The sequence below is a fragment of the Ursus americanus genome, chromosome 4 (genome assembly GCF_024610735.1).
Source record: "Ursus americanus isolate L20-20 chromosome 4, mUrsAme1.1.p, whole genome shotgun sequence".
Classification (NCBI taxonomy): Eukaryota; Metazoa; Chordata; class Mammalia; order Carnivora; family Ursidae; genus Ursus; species Ursus americanus.
In genome coordinates this window covers 32,156,870-32,177,774 of record NC_142130.1, presented here as the reverse complement: position 1 = coordinate 32,177,774, position 20,905 = coordinate 32,156,870, and the positions used below count along the sequence as shown (strand labels likewise).

The 20,905-nt window shown below is 49.2% G+C and overlaps 1 protein-coding gene across 1 annotated transcript; it reads left to right on the top strand.

Moving 5' to 3' along the window:
* The first annotated feature begins 10,934 nt into the window (after positions 1-10,934).
* MUC20 (mucin 20, cell surface associated) lies at positions 10,935-19,879 on the top strand. Its single transcript, XM_045812686.2, has 4 exons — positions 10,935-11,128; positions 14,310-15,632; positions 17,619-17,710; positions 19,422-19,879. Exons 1-4 carry the CDS (start codon positions 11,041-11,043, stop codon positions 19,488-19,490), a joined length of 1,572 nt encoding a protein of 523 aa, XP_045668642.2. The 5' UTR covers positions 10,935-11,040; the 3' UTR covers positions 19,491-19,879.
* Positions 19,880-20,905: the final 1,026 nt, after the last annotated feature.

Below are 20,905 nucleotides of genomic sequence, written 5' to 3'. Positions count from 1 at the left end.
TACGTGGGGCTGTGTGCTTCCTATTGCATCCTGAACGAGACCCGCAGTCTCGTGGCCCCACTTCACTGTGTTCGCCTTGATCAGCCAGATGCGTCTGCCGTAGGTCATTCTAAACATCCCCCCTCAACCTCTCTCTAATGGCTTTAACCCCAGTGACGATTGTTGCTTAGATCCATTTTTTTTTAAATTAGGGGTTGCCAAATGCTGGCCTTCTAATTCTATCAGTCCTTCTGCATTTATTAGCTGGAGTCCTTCTATAAAGACTTCTCCCTTGTCAATTTCTTGGTTTGTATGGAAGCGCTGCCTAAATGTTTAATTCTTCATTTCTCATTTTCAGAATAATGAGCTTGTTCCTTAGCAACCCAGGGAAGGTTGAATTTAGACATGACCTTGAAGGATAAGAATGTTTTCTTTTGTGGCTATGGGAGGGAAGGGCGTTTTGCGCAGAGGAAAGAGCTTCAGCAAAGGCTCCGAAGCAGCAGCGTGCAGGTGTTTAGAGAATGGCAGAGATTGCTAGCAAGTGCCGCAGCAGGCTTTCCGAACGAGAAGCATGGTGTGGTGGGAAAAGCAGGGCAGAAATCAGGATTGCTGGTTCTACACCCATCTCTGTCACCCACTCAAGCATGACCTTTGGACAATTTCTTTTTCTAGGTCAGTGGCTTTCAAACTTTTCTGGCCACAATCTACACTAATAAATATACTTTACGTGGTGATTCAGTATGTAATACATGCATATAAAAACAAACAAAAATTTCAAAAAGAACTCCAAACATCTTATATGTATATAATGTATGTGGATTTTTCTATCCTATTCTGTTCTGTTCCATTCCATTCCATTCCATTCCATCTTATTAAAATAAATGCTGGTCATGACCACTGAATTGATTTCTGACTCAGAAATGGGCTATAATTCTTGTTTGGATAGTCTCTGGGGCTTTTTTTCACCTCCAGCCCTCTTTGATCCATCCTTGGTATTGGTGACAGCCTGACACTGAACCAGGCACTCGGGAAGAGGGGATGATGTGAGAAGGGGAACTAATCATTTACAGGAGGCTTCTACCTCAACAAGAGGCAGAAGCTGGGCCAAATTCAGAGACCACCCCCTCAGCCTAGCCCACCATCACCTTGAGAGGTCTGACCTCCCAGGACACTGCTCCCCTTTCACCAGACACCTGCTGGCGCCTGTTTCCATAACAGGTTGGGTTGGCCACACCCAGCCCCCATCCTCTCAGGGGCCTGCTCCCTGTTGATCTTGTCAACCTGTGGAAGGCCCTCAAGTTTAACCCTAAACAAAGCCCCACGCAGGTGCTAACCTAACAGGAGGTGATTGGGTAGGTCAAGGTAAAGTAGAGAAAGAACAGCATTGAGAATCCTGGGTGTGAGAACTCCTGGGGCTCATTCCCACCGGAGCCACTGACTCACCAGATAACCTGAGCCACATCCCTGCCTGCCAATGCCTTGCTCTTTGCCTTTCCCTTAAAGAAGATAAGCCCTCTCACTGTGTAGTGGAAAGGCAATGGTCAGGTATAATTGAATTGAGCCATTGAGAAAATGGTCGGAATTAAGGTTGATGAAACTGTTTTGTCTACAGGGACCATGGAGACCTTCCTCCAACTCTGGGGTTTTTCTCTGTCCTTCTCACACTTCGGTCTGTTGTTTTCTCTATTGCTTCTCTTTCTTCCTTGCTGCCCCACCCCTGCCAGCCTCCTCCTATTTTCCCTCTCGTTCTTCTCTCTTTCTCTCAGTCTCACTCTTGTGCTTCTCTTTTAATAACAGCTTTCCTGAGATATAATGCACTAACATAAAATTCACCTTTTTAAAGTGTGCACTTCAGTGGTTTCTAGTGTATTCAGAGTCGTGCAAACAACACCATTGTCTAATTTCAGGACATTTCTTCACTCCCCAAAGTGGCCCCGTACCCATTAGCAGTCCCTCCCTGTTCCCCATACCACCTGGCCCCCGGCACCATTAATCTACTTCCTGTCTCCATGGACTTCCCTGTTGTAGACATTTCGCGTCAATGGAATCATATAATATGTGGCCATTTGTGACTGACATCTTTCACTCAGCATAATGTTTTCTAGGTTCATCCACGTTGTAGCATGTATCCGTACCTCATTCCTTTGTATGGCTGAATAATATCCCATCGTGTAGGTGGACCATAGTTTGTTTCATCCATTCATCAGTTGACAGACATTTGATTTGTTTCCACGTTGGGTTCTTATGAATAAAGCTCCTATGAACATTCATGTATAAGGTTTCATGGGAACACGTATTTCCAATTCTCTTAAGTAGATACCCAGACATGGGATTGCTGCCTCATACAGTTTTCACTCTATGTTAGACATTCTAAGGAACTGCCAAACTGTTTTTCTCTGGTTTTCAGAGTAGCTGCACCATTCTTCAGTTCCACCAGCGATCTGTGAGGATCTAGTTTCTCCACTTTGTCACCAACGCTTGCTTCCTAATGGGTGTGAAGTGATGTCTCACTGTGGTTTTGATTCGCATATCCTTGATGACCAATGTTGTTGAGATCCTTTCATGTGCCTTTTGGGTATTGGGATTGTCTTCTTTGGATATATTCTTTGCCCATTTAAAATTGGGTTATGTGTCTTTTTTTGTTGAGTTGTAAGTGTTCTTTACATATTCTCATATCACATGTGTGATTTGCAGATATTTTCTCCCATTCCATGGATTGTCTTTTCACTTTCTTGATACTGTCGTTAGATGTACAAAACTTTCAAATTTCAATCAAGTCCAGTATATTTTTTCTTGCATCGCTTGTGCTTTTGGTGTCATATCTGGGAAACTATTACTTAAGGCCATGATGATTTACATCTATGTTCGCCTAAGAGTTTTATAGTTTTCACTCTTACATTCAGGTCTGTGATCCATTTTGAGTTAATTTTCTTTTAAGATTTATTTATTTGAGAGAGAGAGAGAGCAGGGGGAGGGGCAGAGGGAGAGAGAATCCCAGCGGACTTCCTGCTCAGTGAGGAGCCCAACGCGGGGCTCCATCTCATGACCCTGAGATCATGACCTGAGCTGAAATCAAGAGTCGGATGCTCAACTGACTGAGCCCCCCAGGCACCCCTACAGCTGTCTCTTAATGTCCTTTTTTCTGCAGGCAGCTGCTCCCAGCCCCAGCCCCTCTGCTGCCTTGGGACAGATCACCACTGCAAGAGAGGAAGCTGCTACTGTGATGAATTCTGCCATGTGGCATCAGACTGCTGCCCAGACCACCGTGCCCTCTGCGACCCGGGTAACTCGCACGCAAGCTCCTTCCCACCCCCGGCAGAGCTGGATGCTGTGAGGAGGCAAGCCCCCTCCATGCACCTCAGGCCAAGGCCAGGATGTGAACTGGATGGCTCCCCTGACAATCCTGAGATCCTTGCATTTTGTCCATTTCAGATCACAAGTGCCCACACGTTCCTTCCAGCTTTGTTTCCCCACGGCTCCTGACCACCTGCTTTCCCCCTCTGAGCTACTTTCCCAGATCCCCAAAGGGAGCGGTTAAGCTGCTGGTGGTGGGGGATCATGGTGGGAAGTGGGGTGATTGGGCTCCACCTGACTGCCCTTCCATCCCTAGCAATATAGAGGCTTCTTGACCTGACCCATGTAGGCTTTTGAGGGAACACAGGAGTCTACAGAGAGGGGCTAAGGATGTTAGGCAGCAGGAGGGGCTATGGGAGTCAGGAATGAGGCCACGAGCTTTCACCTTGTGTTTCTCAGCTTCCCAGAATACCAAGATGGTGCTGCGGGTGGTGCTGAGGATGGAGAAGCCCCCAGGCCCTGCAAGACGCCATCTAGGCTGGATGCAGAGCATAGTGAGTGCCCTAGAGGTTCCCCAGAAGGGGTGGCGACACCCTGCTCCTGCCTCCCTGGCCTCCAGGCCCCAAAGTCAGGGAACAACCACCAAGCAGGTAAAGAGATCTGACCTGGGGCAGAGCTCCACGGCAACCATGGTTTTAGGGCTAGGAGCAAAGCTTCCTGACCATGGACACTGACACTTGAATTTCATATAATTTTCAAGTGTCATGAAATATTCTTTTGACTTTTTTCAAGCACTTAAAAATGTAAAAAACATTCTTAACTTGTGATCGGTACCAAAGAACCTGCAGGAAGTCCGATACGGCCCACTGATTGTGGTTTGCTGCTCTCTGCATCATCTGTAAATCACCCTTCCTTCTCTGTTTTTCTTCTGCGCCCTCACTTCAGCCCTGACTTGTCCAGAGCTCTCTGCCCAGCGCTGCAGCAGAGGCCTTGGCCCCCACTTGTATATTGTGAGCGTTGGGCAGAAAGGAAGGCAGCATGGTACAATGGAAAGAGCATGGACTCAGGAGCCAGAAAGACCTGGGTTCTAATCCTGTCTCTACCACTTATTACGTGGGTGACCTGAAGCACCTCCTTCCCTCTTCCCTGTCCTCACCTGTGTCCTACAGCTTGCCTTGGGGAGCTGTTGCAAAAGGTCGACGTACAACCAGACATTAGCTGTTATTCGGGGCCATGCAAAGAAGCTGGAGAGGGTACAGGCCTTTTCTTCCTGCTCACTTAGGTCCAGCACCTTCTCCAAAGCAGCCTCCCGGGGATGCCCCTCTCCATCTCCGTGAAGGGAATCAAGAAGAGAGCCTGACATCTCCGGTGAAGCTCCTCCCTGCCTGCCCCTCCCCCGCCCCCGACGGGCCTGCTGGGGCCGCAGCACTGGACCCAGGGTGCCTGTCTCTTGGCTTCTATCCTGCGTCCTTCATTGTTGGCTCAAACAGAGGAAAACAGCAGTCTGCACTTGTTGTAAACACATTTAAATCAGCCATACAGATTATAAAACATAAATCTGGCTCATGGAATTCATTGTTTGTGGTGGTTACAATGAATATAGCAAACATTTCTTGAAAGCGGCCAGTGAGAACCTTGCACCCCTTCGGCTAAGTGATCTTAGCCTCCTTCCTCAATATTCCTTTCCGGGGACCATGTCACTGCCTGTAAGTCCCCAAATGGCCTGGTCTAAGCCCTGTAGCCTCGTGCCCACCCACTTGTCTTCCCAGGGTGAAAAGAGAAGCAGGGGGAGCTTCCTCTGGTGGGTTGGGACTGGCCTCCTGGGAGTTTCCTTGTGTGAGGATTTCAAAGCTCCGGGAGGGTGACACCAGGGGGCTTTGGGGTCTGCTGAGCCCATCGCCTACCTTCCCTCTCAGACCTCCACCTCCTCCTGTTCCGTGAATAGATCCCTGCCCTTCAGCTTCCTGCACTCCGGGCCTCAGGATCTTCTTTTAGTTCTCTTTGCCCCTGGCCTTCCTCTGCAAGGTGCCAAGTCTTTCTACTTCTACTTCACCACATGGTTCATGTCTCTTCCTCCAATAGTCCCACTGCCAAAGTCCCAGGTCATAGCTTCCTAACTGGTCGTCTTGCCCCAGGGTCTCCCCTGACTGGTCTCTGCCCACCTTGTACTGCTCAGAGCAGAGCTCAGGTGTTGCCTATTCCTCTCTCAAAACCATCACTGGCTTCCCCTTGTCTCCAAAACAAAGGCTAACCTCCCACATATGGCTGCAAAGTTCTCCACAGCAGGGCCCCGAGGCACATTTCTGGCTCTATCTCCTGTTAGTCCCCTTCCTCATTTCTATGTTCCAACTAAATGGTATGACCCATTATCCCTGTTCCTGCCTCCCTCCAGGCTTTTGCTCATCCGAACACTGGTTTCTAAGTAAATGCTTATAGCAAAAGAAGCCCTGTCAGAGCCCAGTTATCCACCAATGGTTCTGTTTTAGCTTAGTTTCTCTGAAAGCAGAAACTGAATAATTTACTTGGGAACAGAATTCCAAGGAGCAGGGGTGAGGGAAAAGGGAAGTGACACAGAGAATAAGGCAGAGCCTTCACAAAGACGCATTATTCGGTTGGCCTCACTAAGGCTGGCTGGTTCCTTGATCCCGTGGGACCTTCTAAACAGCCTTATGAAGTGTTTCAGAGAACGATCTGTCCTGGGGATGAAATAGGAAGTGTCTGTCCCTCACCTCCCATTCTCGTGGTTTATGGGTTGCTCCGCTGGGTGCTAATTCTCTCAGTTCTTTGTTGCTGGTGTGTGAGAGCAGAGCAGCTCTCAGAAGCATCCCAAGGCTTGGCATCAGGGAAAACCTGGGAGAGAACAAATGGAACATGACAAGGCACTGCCCTGTCACTCCTGGAAAGCTGGTCACTGTAGCAGTGGCTGGAGTAGGAAGCGAGGCCAAAAGGACTTCAATGGTGCCCAAAAGGTGTTCCACCTGCTGGCTTTTGGGAACACAGGCTTTATGGCTCCAGCTCTTCCAACCACAGATTTCTTCTACTGCCCAGCGACGGAAGAGCCTGGAGGAAGAAACAGTCCTGGGCCCTGTTTGGAAGAAAGTACTTCATACATCCAGAACCTGGGATCTCCCTGCCTTGCTAGGAAGTGTTTTTCAGGTGAGGTTCCATGGAATGTGGCATCTCCAGTTGGGATCATCCCATGGGCCTCATAGAGAGTGCAAAGATGCTGATCTGTGGGCTCTTTTCCCTCTCTGCACTCAGTGCTGATTTTCCTTCCAAATGTCCAAAACCTCCATCTCCTCTTGTCGCTCCTACATCATCCCTTCATCCCAGCTAGGGTGCCCATAGTTAGGTTTATCCAAACTGAAGGGACAGTTTCTGAGACTTGCCAACACTGGCACAGATTCCTTTCTAGTTGAGTGTGTGTGCGTGTGCACATGTGCATGCATATTTCATTTCTATTTGGTCCTCCATCCTCCCTCCTTGTGTCTTCCAAACGCCTCTCCTATGAAAGTCATTTCCCTGGCAGCAGCCTACCACCTGGGAAAAGTCCTGGGAAAACAGAGGCCTTGCATTACAAGCCCAGCCTGTAATGCAGCTTAAAATTAGAACATGAAATCCACATTCGTAAGAATGTCTAAAATTACAAGGACAGATGATACCAGGTGTTGAGGAGAATGTGGAGAAACTGGAACTCTCATACATTGCTGGTGTAGCGGAAGCTGGCACAATTGATTTGGAAAACTGTTGGATACAATACAGTAAAGCTAAACACATGTATGCCCAATGACTCAACAGTTCCACTCTGAGGTGTGTATACCCAAAACATATGCGAGACTGTTCGTAGCAGCTTTCTTCAGAATAGTGAAAAACTGGGCCCCTGGGTGGGTCAGTTGGTTAAACCTCTGCCTTTGGCTCAGGTCATGATCCTGGGGTCCTAGGATTGAGCCCCACATCTGGCTCCCTGATCAGTGGGGGGAGTCTGCTGATTCTCCCTCTACCCTTTCCCCCTGCTCATGATCTCTCTTTCACTCTCTCTCTCAAATAAATAAATAAAACCTTTTAAAAAATTTAAAAAAGAAAAAGAAAAAAGAATAGTGAAAAACTGGAAACAATCCAAACGTCCATCAGTAGAAAAATGGTTAAATAAATTGTGGCATACTTTCTACAATGGAATACTATCTAACAACAAACAAGAATGGAGTACTATCACATACAACAACAGCTGAGCTTCACAGGCATAATTTTAAGAAAAAGAAGCCAGACACAAAAGAGTGTGTATTCATAATTCCATTTGTAAGAAGTTAAAAAATAGGAAGAGCTCATCTATGGTGATAGAGGTAAGAATGATTTTTTGAGGGGGAGATATTGACTGGAGGGGAACATGAAGAGCCTTTTGAAATGCTGAAAATATCTTCTATCTCTGTTTTGAGTGGTGGATACCTCCTGAGTGTTTTCATATGTAAAAATTCATCAAGTTGTAGGCTACTCAGGATTGATGTAGTTTACAGCATGTGGGTTACTCCCTAATAAAGAGATGAATGAACAGGTGGACCAAGCGCTCCCTGGAGTTTCCTATACTATAGCCCAAGGAATAGGGTTAGGGTGGGGAGGGCCCATTCTCAGGTCCTTGCAAATTTGGATGATTCTCACCACCTTTTCTGTGGTAATCTGCCTGACAGCATCTCATCTAAACCATCTGTGCATGCGCAACATTTTGAACTTGTAGGGATGCATTTGGACCCCCAGAGTTAGTATAAAGGTATTTTAAAGTAGAAACATTTGAGCTACAGAAGATGTAGAAAGAAATGTTATCTGAACTCTTCTGAACTGACTAAAGCAGAACTTTTCAAAAATACAGCTGCCATTAATCTCCCTCTGAGTGATTTTCTAACCCATTCAGCTGCCATGGAGACAGACTGCCTAATAGAATCTTCCGTACCTTCTCCAGGAAGCCTTAAACCCCCCACTCTCCACTCCCACTCCATTAATTTTGGTATGTACACCTTGATCTCCAGTTATTCAGTGAGTTACTCAATACTGAGCAACTTCTTGGGGCCCATGTCAATAAACTTGGTCTTTTCTCCAGTTCATCTGTCTGTTCTCAATTAATTTGCAGGCCCTCAATCACTGTTTGCTATCTCTCTGACCTAGGAAGTTAGTTCCATGAGGTCGGGGATCCGTTTTACTCAGTGACATATTCCAAATGCCTAGAACAGCCGCTGGCGTATAGTAGGTCCCCCATACATGTTTGTTAAGTTGAAACCAGCCTCCGATGCTCATTCAGGGTGAGAGCTGAGTTTGGCTGGGGGGAAAAAGGTCCAGAAACTTTCTGGATTTGATTACTATGGCCCCAGGACCAACAGTCATGTGCTCAGGCTTGGAAATTCCCCCAGATGTAGAGGAAGATGGACCAGAAAAATTCAGCAAACCCAGAGAAGTATTCAGCCAGGCTTCGCCGCCAGTGGGTTCCTGGTTAGATCCCATCATAGACAACTGGGCTGGAGCTGAGCTGTTGATCACTTAAACGATGACAAGAGAAAGGAAATGGTGAGGAGAAGTCTGTGGTGGGCATGAGAAAGGCACCTGGAATACTTCAGTCTGTGGATTAAGCCACTGGCTACTGGAATGAGGAAGTCCCTCGCCCAGCCCGGGTGGGGGGGTGGGGCGGAGAGGCAGCCCAGGAGGGGAGGGAAGTGGCAGAAAGGAGCTGCTTGCTTTCTCTTTCTCTTTCTCTTTCTTTCTTTCTTTCTTTCTTTCTTTCTTTCTTTCTTTCTTTCTTTCTTTCTTTCTTTCTTTCTTTCTTTCTTTCTTTCTTTCTTCATTCCCGTGACTTATTTATTTTATAACTGGACATTTTTATCTCTTACTCCCTTCTTTACCCACACCGCCATCTACCTCTCCTCTGGCCACCACCAGTTTGTTCTCTGTATTTATTTAAGAGTTTGTTTTTGCTGGAATTTCTTCCGTCTTCTGTAGGGGGAAGCCCCACACTGGATCGCACGCACGCTACTAGACAGGCCAAACAGAATTCAGGTCATTGCTGTGGCCCTCGGAAACCACTCAAGGGGAAATCCATCCCCCCATTTGATACAGTGAAGGATTGAGGTTGAATGGGAGGGTGGAAGGGCTCAGCTTTCAGGAGTACTCTACAGATCAGTGGTGTGGTTGGAACTGGGGTCCAAGGTCTCCCCCTCCATGTGCTAGGTGGTGTCCCGAGTGGACCCCCTCAGCCTCTTCTCACAGAGCCTTCCTCCCTCCGTGTTCTGGAATGACTCCCTCCTTCATCCAGGCTGTGGAGTTCTTTATCCCAGGCAGGGCGGAGTTCTAGAAGACAGCGTCTCGCACCCAAATGCAGAACCTCAGACTGCGTGGCCAGGAGGACCTTGTCGATGGAAGCCCAGAGGAGGCAAATAACTTGTCCAAAATCACACAGTTCCTGGGCCACAGTTAAGGAAGGAGCTGGAAACGGAACTTAGGTTTTCTGACTGCACTTCAAATTTCCTTCCAGCAGTGGGATTTTGTGATTTCTTGACGCTGCTCCACTCTACTCTAGAGCGGCTTTCATCACAAAACCCTGGCCCTGAACTCCCTAAGGTACTTTGCCCGCCGCTGGCCGTGGCCATAACAGTTCATTCCTTGGCCCCCGGTAGGGCAAAAATTTTTTTCTAGGGCATTTGGAAATATATTCTTCAGCCTCATTCCCCTTCTTGTGGTCAAATCCCGTAAGCTTCCCTAAGTCATCACCCTCACACTTCCCTCCTCCCAGGCCTGTGACTCTGACCTGCACACCTTTCGTTTCCCTGCTCCCCTCTAGTGCCTTCCCCGTCCCGCACTCCAGTCTGGCTCTGGACATGGTCCTGACTCTGACAGGGACGCAGAATCACAGGACTCATTGGAAAGACGTCAGAGATCAGAGTCCTGCTACATCCTGTCTCCTGCAGACCTTGGGGGGCTGTCCCTTCTCTCTGTTGCTTGAGGATCGGGGTAGATGTCAGGGCTCTCATCTATTTATTTATTTATTTTAAGATTTTATTTATTCATTTTCGAGGGGAGGGGCTGAGGGAGAGCCAGTCCTGAGCAGACTCTGCGCTGAGCGCTGAGCCTGACGTGGGCTCCATCTCATAACCTGGAGATCACGACCCGAGGGCTCTCATTTATTGAGCACCTCAGCTGTATACGTATTCCATGAGCAACAAGTATGCAGCAGGCACTGTGTAAGAGCTTTACCCCGCATAATCCTCACCAAACAGCCCAGCAAGGTAAGGGTGATGCCCATTTTACAGATCAGGAAGTTGAGCTTCAGAAAGGTTCGATAATTTGCCCTAGTCACAGAGCTAATAAAGGCTACGATTAGAAATGAAACCCAGGTCTACTGAACTAAAAGCCTAAGTCCCATGCACAGGGGTGGGGGAGGGAGAAGGGTTGTAGAAAGGGGGGAAATGCGAAACACCATCTTCCATGGCCTCCCTGGCTGCAGGACTGAGGGGGTGGATATCACTGTGGAAATGATTCCCTATCTTACAGTCAAACTCCTCCGAACCTCCAGACAGGAGAGGTCACTGGGCCAGGGGCTGGGCAGGAGGGTCAGCTTGCTGACAGCCCTTGACATGCGCGCTGCCAGCTCTCAGCCAGTGTGTTTGTGATTACCTGGCTGCATTCTGGAAACTACCCAGTCACACCAAGGCAGGTGGCCCGCCCCTCGTCCCTGGATTGAGGAAGCAGGAAAAGGTGGCAGTGCGAGGCGGTGGGCAGACGTGCTGGGCGATGGTGGCCGGAGCTCCCCTGAGGATGGGCTTTCTCTGGGGCTTGGCTCTGCCCCTTTTCTTCTGCTGGGAGGCTGGGAGCTCTGCAGGTAAGGAGCTGTGGGCTTCCCTCCTGACAGAGCTCTGGGGGTGAGTTTCTGTACCTGCAGCCTCTTGGGTTAGTTAGAATTAGCCATAAAGCTACACCGGAAGTATCACTATTGTTGATAAACAGCACGCAGATGGCAGTCTGTCAGCGGCCGCGTGTCTGACGCCGTGGTCCACAGAATGAGTGACGTCCTGGTGCCGTGACGGTGGGTTTGTCTTTCTGCGTGGGAGTCGGGGAGGGGGCTAAGTGAGGTGGAGGAGTGGAAGGGGCCAGGGGGGTACTCGCTGGGGAGAAATCGGACTAAAGCCAAAGAAAGTAGCTTGACAAGGTTCTAACTCCTCCAAGTTTGTGTCTCAGGCCAGATTTCCTTTAAGAAACAGTTTGTGTGTGTGAGAAGTCTGACTGCCACAGACTGCTTGGGGAGGTGAGTTCTGAGGGAGGCAGGGCTTTTATGAAAGAAGAGAACTAACGTAGATGTGTAATAGGAACCTGCCAAGCTGGCCACATGCATTGTCTTTTTTTTTTTTTTTTTTTAATAAACGTTTATTGTAGAGCAGTTTTGGGCTCACAGCAAAACTAAGCAGAAAGTACAGATTCCTATATGACTTCTGTACCCCCACCCCCTGACATAGTCTCCCCTTCTAGCAACATCCTGCATTATCTTTTTTAAAAAAGATTATTGGTAGAGCAATTTTAGTTTCACAGCAAAATTGAGAGGAAGGTACAGAGATGTCCCATACGCCCCCGCACTCTGTCTTTTTAAGCCTCGCGATAACCCCACGAGAGAGACAGGAGTCATTCCTACCCAGCCCTGCCCCCAGAGGAGATGGGACTGAGGCTCACCAGGATTCAACCACTCGGCTGCGAAGCCTCTGGGCCCCGTTGTCTCCTGCACGCGTTCGTGGTCTGCCAGGCGTGTGCCGCACTCTCACGTTTAGTCTAATCTAATCTTCGCAACCCTATGAAATAGGTACCCGTAGCTCCATTTTACAGATGAGAACATGCGGGCTTGGAGCCAGGAGACTTGGCCAGGGTCACACGGCTGGTAAGCACAGAGCAGGGACTCAAACTCAGGGCCGGAAGTACACACACCTTCCTCTCTGCCCGTTTGATAAGAGGAATGGACCAGGAGCGCGGCAACATTCTAGAGCCGTACGGGGCCAGGTAGGCTTTGCTGGGTTTGAGAAGACCGCTGGTGGGTAGGAGACTTGGGTGAGGGGTGTGCGAGTCCCAGGGGGGTGTGAAGAGGCTATGGGTTGGGAAGCACAAGGAGGTTTCACAGCGGGGTGATATCAGGGGGCTCCAGGAATAGGAAGACAGTACTTCGGGGGAGGTCGGTGGTCAGGCTCCAAGAGCACCTGTTTGGTGCTCAGGTGAGTTGATGCAGAGAGACTTTGATTCCACCGTGTGGGGACTGAGGAAGCTCAGAGAAGTACCGTGGGCTTTGAAGTGTGGAGAAGAAAGTATATTCCCGTAAAAGCATGATTTGTGAACAACTAATGAGAGTCGATACCGTGACTCACCTGATCTGCATGTGGGGACAGCCTGACATTCTCACCGCATTAAAGAAGGTTGTGTGCTCCCAAGCGCCTCTTGGAGAGGACGAGGCTGGGGAGGGATTCCTAGTGACCCCCTGCAGGCTTTGGAATATAAGACTTTCTCATCCCCCTTCTCCTCTGGTCCTCACCACCACAGCAAGGCAGGTATGGTAACCCTCGTTCACAAGGGAGGCTCGGAGAGGTCTGGTGACTGGCTGCTAGGAGACAGAGTCAGGATTTGAACCAGTCAATCCCTGGACTCCAGAGCTAGTCAGCAACAGGCCTAGGGCTGGAACCGTCTTTTGCCTCCTGGCCCAGTGCTCTATTATCGTTCAGGGAGAGACACAAGAGGACAAACTGAGGACCTGAGGCCCCATCCTGACAGCCAGGGTAGAGGTGACCAAATGGTCCTGTACTTCCATGGGTCCTTGGGGACTTTTGAGCCAGTAGACCTATTAAAGACTATCTCAAATCATCGGAACCCCAAAAAAGGGGGGCTTATATTTTGATTCTTTTCCTTCTAAGAGTAGGGTTGCTGGATAAAACACAGGGCATCCACTTACATTTGAATTTCAAGTAACAAAGCTTTTTCTGTAAGTATGTCTCAAATATTACATGAGAAGTACACGTACTAAAAACATAATTTGTCATTAAAATTATTCCCTGTTTATCTGAAATTCAAATTAGAATTTAACTGGGCATCCTGTATTTTCATTGCTAAATCTGGCAACCCTCCCCAGAAGAGTCCTTGGCCCACTTACAGAGAGAGCCCTTCCCCCTCCGTAGATGGGAGAGGCATGCTTGTCTGCCCATGAGAAGATCCTGCTGGGGCCTCCCCAAGCAATGACACCACCCAGCCCCCGCTCATACAGCCTCCGAGTGTCTGTCGAGTGGGCAGAGATGCTCTGCCCTGTGCAGAAACGCTAGCAGCATCTCTGTAAGAGTGAAGTTTGCCCCCCTTGGCTCCCTGTTACCTGTGGAATATGGCTGGTGCGTCGTTTCTGCAGTTCTGGGGTCCCATCCCTGCCACGTCCAATGAGCAGGGATGGAAAGCTTGCCCCTTTCCCAAGGACTTTGCCTGCTCCTTCCCTTTTGCAGCTGCCATCACCTACTCTGTCTCTGGAGGTTCCTCTCCCCCAGTCCTCCCAGCTGCCTCTAAACACAAAACCACAGATGTTTCCTGGGTTTGAAGGGTTTTTACTTCCATGGGGAAACATCTGCTGGATGAGAAACATATCGATGGGAAAGTCACAAAGGTTCTTTCAGAAGGTTCTGAGAGTTGTGGTCCCTGCTCTGTATTTCTTGGCTCACTTGGACTTCTGCCTTCTTTGCTCCTCCTTGAAGCTGGATCCTGGCCCCATGCATTCCCTCTGATGGCTTCAGACCAATAATCAACTAGATTCTGAGGCTTGCTTGCCTCCACTGGGTCATCAGAGGACATTAGTCATGTGATCCCAGCTCCATGGACTGGTCTTCCTGATGATACCACCTCCTTCTTCCTTGAATGTCTAGATGAAAAATGGCATAAAAGCAACTTCCTCTCCCCACCCTCCTCCCAGGGAACCCAGGGCATAAACACAAGAGCTTGTGTGAAGTTAGTCCACTGGGACTCATGGCTTACAGAGTTGGTCTTACCCAACACAGGCCCCAGCACCAGCAGACCAGGTCCTTCAACAAACCACAGAGAAGAGCCTGCCATGACTCCGGGGGTCAGGACAAATTCAGAGGGAGCCTTCCAGACCACTGACCTTGTTGAGACCTCTGTGCCAAGCCACATCCCTTTGGAAACTCAAACCTTGAGCACCCAGACCTTTGATAGGAACTTAATCCTGTCCAGCACCCTTTCAGAAGCAGAGACCAGGGAAACCAAGACCACTTTTCCTGCAACAGAGACCAGGGCCTTCACAAAAAGGACACTGTCCAAGTTCATGGTTGTGATCACCACTCCTATGGAGGCATCAGCCACCAGTGGCAGCCCCATGGGAACTGGAATGGCCACAGTTGAGACTGTTACAGGCAGCGATCTTGTGGAATCTGTCTTTGACACCCTTTGCACCGATGACAGCTCAGAAAAGGAAAAGAGGATCATAACTGACGTCTTGACATTGGCTCACACCTCTGCAGAAGCCACGGGCCCAGCCTCGGACAGCAGCGCCTTCTCGGACAGCTCAGTTCTGGCCATCACCACCTCCCCGTCCCTGGCACCTGACAAGGCCGCTTCGACTAAAGACTTGCTTGCCTACAACATCACTGACACTGAGTTTACCAATTGCAGCATTATAGAAATAATAACCACTGCCACCACCCTTGGGACTTCGGACATAGATCTCGACCCCACAGGAGGAAAGGCCCTGTCTCCCCCGGAGATGTCAACTTTGCCTGATTCCACCGAAGCAGAATCGCACCTCACCGAGACCATGACATCTGCAGAGACCTCATCAGCAACCAGTGTCCCAGAACCAGCCACACCTGACACCACAGTTGAGATCCCACTAACTGCTAATAGCACCACAGAAGGAGAACTCACAACAGCCGAGCCCATGACCCCCAGCACTTTGGTGACTGTCAGCACCAGCCCCTTAGAAGAAACTTCAGTCCTCTCTGTTGAGACGATGAGCCATACTGAGGTCTCTGGAGTGGTTACAATCTCCACAGGGACTGGGTCAACGGTGGGTAAAGTGGCTTCCCCTGTTGGGCCCTCAGCTACAGCTTATAGCCATACCCACATAGCCACCAGCAAGAACTCCAACCCCTCACAGCCTTCTACCACAGATAGCACAACCAATGGGTCTGTGCCCATCAGCGGGAGCCCTTTTCCTTCTGTCCATCTGACTATGGCCAACAGCAGCCGAGAGGCAAACATCACCTTAGTCAAGACCACAGCCTTAGCCAGCAAGACTGGAGGGAAGGCCCCAACAGCTCTGCCCACCACTGCTCAGCCAAGGTGGGCCACAGAAGCTACTGCAGGTAAGTGGCCCCCGCAGCTGTGATCTGGGGGATGTGGCGTTTGGAGTTGCCAGGATGTCTACGTGCTTCAGGGGTAGGGGGGAAGGAAGGATCTGGGGCCTATTCTGAGCCCAGTCTCTGATGTCGCCTCCTCATGATCTTCTAGTGATTCTTACCACAGTCAGAAACAAAGCAGAGTTAGGGTGGTGTATGGAAAAACCGTGGGGCGAAAAATCTGGAGAAAGGGTTTGAGATCCTGGTTTTGCCCTTAACAACTTAGTGACCTAGGACAGGTCCTTTCCCTCTCTGCTCCCTGGCCTCAGTTTCTCCACCAGTAACCGGAGGGGGTCGTGATGGATGAACAATGAGGTCCTTTCCAGCTCTGCCCTTCCATGACATTAACAGTTGAGTAACTACTATGTGCCAGGTAGGGCCCCAAATTTTATTCAAAAGCCACCGTCCTCATACTCTAGAAGCTTCTGGGATAGCTAGAGCCACACAGGGGGCACCATATGAACATCTGGCCCAACCTGCTGCCCTCTGAGCAGCTGGGACCCCATGAAAGTGGGGCTTACTGGATGTGCTTGCTTGGCTTGGAGCCATAGTGATTTGAAACAAACCCACAAACAAATTGGGTGACGGGTTGGGGGTGTAAAGCTACATGTCTGAGACAACAGTTCTCAAGGGAAGAAGCCGCTTGTGAGAGGCTGCTGGGTCAGCCCAGCTCCTGCTCAGTCTGGAGCCTTCACCTCCACTTCCCGACACCGTCCTCGTGCCTCATCCCTGTGGTAGCCTCAGCTGGCCCTGCCTGATGCGGAGGCGAAATAAAAATGTTAACCACACCCCACCGTACCGAATATCATTTGTATCCCAGCAGAGGGGATATAAAAATATTTCACAACCGGTCAGCATTGGAATGGGCTGAATGTTCTCCCTGACGTCAGGCAGTGAACTACGAGCTTTGCATGTGTTCTCTCTTCTAATTAAACCTTCAAAACGACCTTATGGGGTGGCTATTTTTACCCGTCCTGACAAGTGAGGAAAGAGCTTTAAAGACGGTGGAAAAGATAGCAGTGGGTCTCCAAAGGAAGGCTGAGTCCATCTCATCATCTCCCCTCGTGCTTTTATTTTTAAAGCTCAATTTATTAATATATTTTTATCTTAACATGCTTTTCTTTATTATTTGTTGATTAGATGATACCTTGACATGATTTAAAATTCAATAGGTACAAAAGGGGTCAGCATAAAACGTCTTTCTCTCACTGCTGTTCCCCAGTGCAGCTCTCTTTCTACACATAACTGGCCAAGTCACTTCCTTGTGACTATTCCGGCCGTGAAATACGTATTTGGCAGCAAAAACAGGGAGGGTGAAAGATACATATTGATATCGATACAGTGTCAATATTGATATCTATCTCTATAAATATAGAGGTGCAATCACTAGATCAATTCTAACAGTGTTCTGCCAGGAAGAAATGACTGGAAGGTGGCCATGAAGGCAAGGAGGCCAGGGCTCCACGGAAGGCAGAACTGCCTCCAGAGCGACTAGATCGGGAAGGCTGGATTGAAACCTCTAGCAACTTAGAGCTGGATTCGGCTGAGGCATCCCCTCCGAGAGCTGGCCTCTCTCTGGCACTCTCCCTGTCTGGACCCTTTCCCAGCAGCCCATCTGGGACCTCCAGGCCTTGAGAACATTCTAGATTCACTTTCATTTCTCTTTCCTCGCACTGCTCTTTTAACTTCTCTAAATGTGCATGGGGCCTTGAGCCATCTTTTCCTTCACTCTTGTTGAGAAGACACTACAAGGCGCCCAGTTAATGGAAAGAGGGAATCCTTTTTCTCTTTGCGGTGAGTAAATGTAAGATCCCATGTGAGCGCGGACACATTTACACATGAGAGTGGGCACAGAGATGCAGAAGTGGGGACAGAGGCTGGTAGCACAGGTCGTGTCACGATTCCTGAACTGACTTACCCATACGTTTATCTCCTGCTTTTCTAAACTTGCAGGTGGGGATGGAGGCTTTCTCCTCCTGCGGCTGAGTGTGGCCTCCCCAGAAGACCTCACTGACCCCAGAGTGGCAGAGAGGCTGATGCAGCAGGTGAGTGGGCACTTTCTGGGCCAGGAAAGTAGAGGAGAATTTTAGGGACTAAATCTAATCTGCTTGGCTTGGCTTCTGCCTGTTTTTCCTGAGGTGGGAATTCCCCTTTTGTGCTATGTAAAAAAAATTCTTTCCCTCATCCCCAATTTCCTCAGGACCTAGGAAGGTCAGGCCTTCCAGCCCTTGGAAGAAGGTCAATGATATTAAGGGGCAGATAGGCAGGACTTTGGGTTACAAGTAGCAGAAACCCAACTCATTGTCGCTTACACAGGAAAAGCAAGGTATTGGCTGAGAAATCTAGAAGTGACTGGGCTAGCTTCAGTTATGGCTGGATCCAGCAGCTTAGATATGATCATCATGATTTTTTTTCTCTGCTTCTCTTAGCTCTTCGTTCTTCAGAATCTCTCTCCATATGTTAGGAAAGGTGACTGTGACAGTCCCAGAGTCACAGGCACTTCCCTCTCCCAAGATCTGCATATTCTACTAAGGAAAGACTCATCTTACTGGCCTGCAAGGGCCAACGTGACTGACAGCTCAAACTGAACCACATGGAATGAGAAGGACAGGCCCCACATGAACTAGGAATGCTAGGCAGAAAACACTCCGTAGATGTATGTTCTAGATGGGGACCAAGACTGGGATGTATTTGTATAAGTTGGGAAAATCCCCTAAGACCCAGAACATTGGACAAAGCTTCCCAGTGGTGGAATTCTGGGGTCAGAGCTTTTGGGGATGCTGTGAATCATTGGAAGGTTAGACTAGGTCAGCTCAGCCTAGCTCTTGTGCCCACATCTTGCTGCCAGGGGATGAGAAGAGGGAATATCTGGGCCCTTGAAGTTCTCTTAGTGGAAAGGGGCCCATCAGGACTCCCATAATAAGGAGTTCCCTGTGGGGGGGTGGGTGTTGAAACACGACAGCCAAAGAAATGACAACTGCTTGCTGCACATGATAATCAAAGTAGCAAGTGTGAGTCCTGCTCGAAGAGGGAAGCCGGAAGGGCAGCTGCGTGGCTCAGTCGGTTAAGGGTCTGCCTCTTGGTTTCAGCTCAGGTCACGATCTCAGGGTTGTGAGATCGAGCTGCCCATTGAGGTCTGTGCTCAGTGCAGAGTCTGCTTGAGATTCTCTCTCTCCCTTCTCCCTCTGCCCCTCCCTCTCTCTTTTTCTCTCTCTAAAATAAATAAATCTTAAAAAAAAAAAAAAAAAAAAGAGGGAAGCCAGAATGGTGCCAGATCCGAGCCCTCAAACTGGAAACTATTTCCCGGGTCAGAAAAAGGCCAGGGGGAAAGGAGCAGGTCAGGAGCTGGGGGGCAGCAAGCAGACGATGCAGGTGTCGGGTATGAGCTCTTGTTGGGAGTGGGACACAGACACAGAGTTCAGAGCTCAGACAAACAGCAAACTTTTGAGCCATATAGATCTGGGGTGAATTCCACTTCCTAACTCGGTGACATTGGGTAAGCGATTCCATATTATTTTCCTCCCTTATAAAATGAAATTACTACTACCTGCTTTATAAGGTTATTGTGAGGTTAAATGACATAATGTGCATGAAGCCTCTAGTCCATGCCCAGCCTGGGGGGTGGGGCAGGTGCTCGGGAAGTGTTGCTGGCCTCCTCGTCCATCCTCTCCCACTGTCCCTTCCCGTCCTTGGCCTGTGGTGAGTTCAGGGGCCAGATTTGGCCTGGAAGTACCTCCCGCTCCTTTTGCCGTCCAGCTCTGCCATGAACTGCATACCCACGTGCTTCCCATCCACGTCTCTCTGCTGCGCATCAGGAGGGGCTAAGGAACGTTCGCGGCAGCCAGGCTTGGCTGTGTGCCAGAGGAGGCAGTGCTGCCTGAGGCCTGGGACACTGTCCACATGCACAGACTGGAGCTGCGTTACTGTGTTGAGATACACCTGGAAGCTTCCAGGAGGTCAGCTGGCCTAAGCCCTTACCCCAGACATGGCAGCAGGACCCTGGCTCCCATGTGCCTCAGTGTGTGTGTGTGTGTGTGTGTGTGTGAGAGAGAGAGAGAGAGAGAGAGAGATGGTTGGGGGTGGGGGCTTCCCTTGTTCAAAGATGTCCTTGGACTTCCTTTGCCACATGTGTTATGTTTCAGTAAAGAGTGATCTGATCACCTATCTGTCCACCTTCTTTGTGCTTCTATCAGACATTAAAATTACACACAGTGTGGCCCAGAGGCTATTTGATTCATATGGGGCGGGGTTTTTTTGACATTTTTATGATACAAGGATTTTGTGCAACCTCCCTACTCCCTCCCTCCTTCATTCTCCCCTGGTTCTTGGTTTGGACCTCGATTACGGCACTTACTGAGGCTGGCCCTGGAGCCTTTTGAACTTGAGCTCCTTCAGAGCAGGGCCCATATTTATCTCAGCATCCCCTGCACCTAGCAGAGTGCCTGGCCTGTAGTGGGATCAGTGAATGTTTGTTGGATCGACTTGAATTTCAAGTTCTGGACACAGCAGATCACAAGAAGGTCTGCAGTACTCAATTATTCCTCCCCTCTAGCTCATAAGTCAAGTTGTTATCATTTTTTAAAAATTAAATGTGGTTATGGGGCGCCTGGGTGGCTCAGTCGATTAAGTGTCCGACTCTTGATTTCAGCTCACGTCATGATCTCAGGGCTGTGAGATCGAGCCCCGCTTCAGGCTCAGTGCTGGGTGGGGAGCCTGCTTAAAGATTCTCTCTCTCTGCCCCTACCCTGCCCCTAAAAAAAACTAACTGTAGCTAATCTTTTTTCCTATTATAAAAAAAACTTGCTTATGATTTTGCAATTTTGAAAAATTCAAAAGGACCAAGAGAAAAAGACAAATGGAAAGAGGAGTGGAAGAGAAAGAAAAACATTTCTAAAATCCCACTTCTTATATATAGCTATGCAACCTCTCTGCTTGGTCTGAGACACCTTACATTCAATATTTCCAAAGTCAGGGTCTTAATCTCCCCCAAACCCGCTCTGCCTGCTTCTTCTCCATCATGTCTGCTGCATCCTCCTGCTGCTCGAGCCGAATCCTCAAAACCAGTCTTTAGTCCCCTATTTCCTTCACACTCACTTTACATCCAACTCGGCCAACTGTCCAACTCGTCTGAGAACGCTGTTGCCTGTACTGTTGTCAAAACACGCCCGGAATCTGACCCCTCCTCACCGTCTCCACTGCTCTCACCTGGCGCAAGCGGCCATGGTCTCCCACCAGCATTA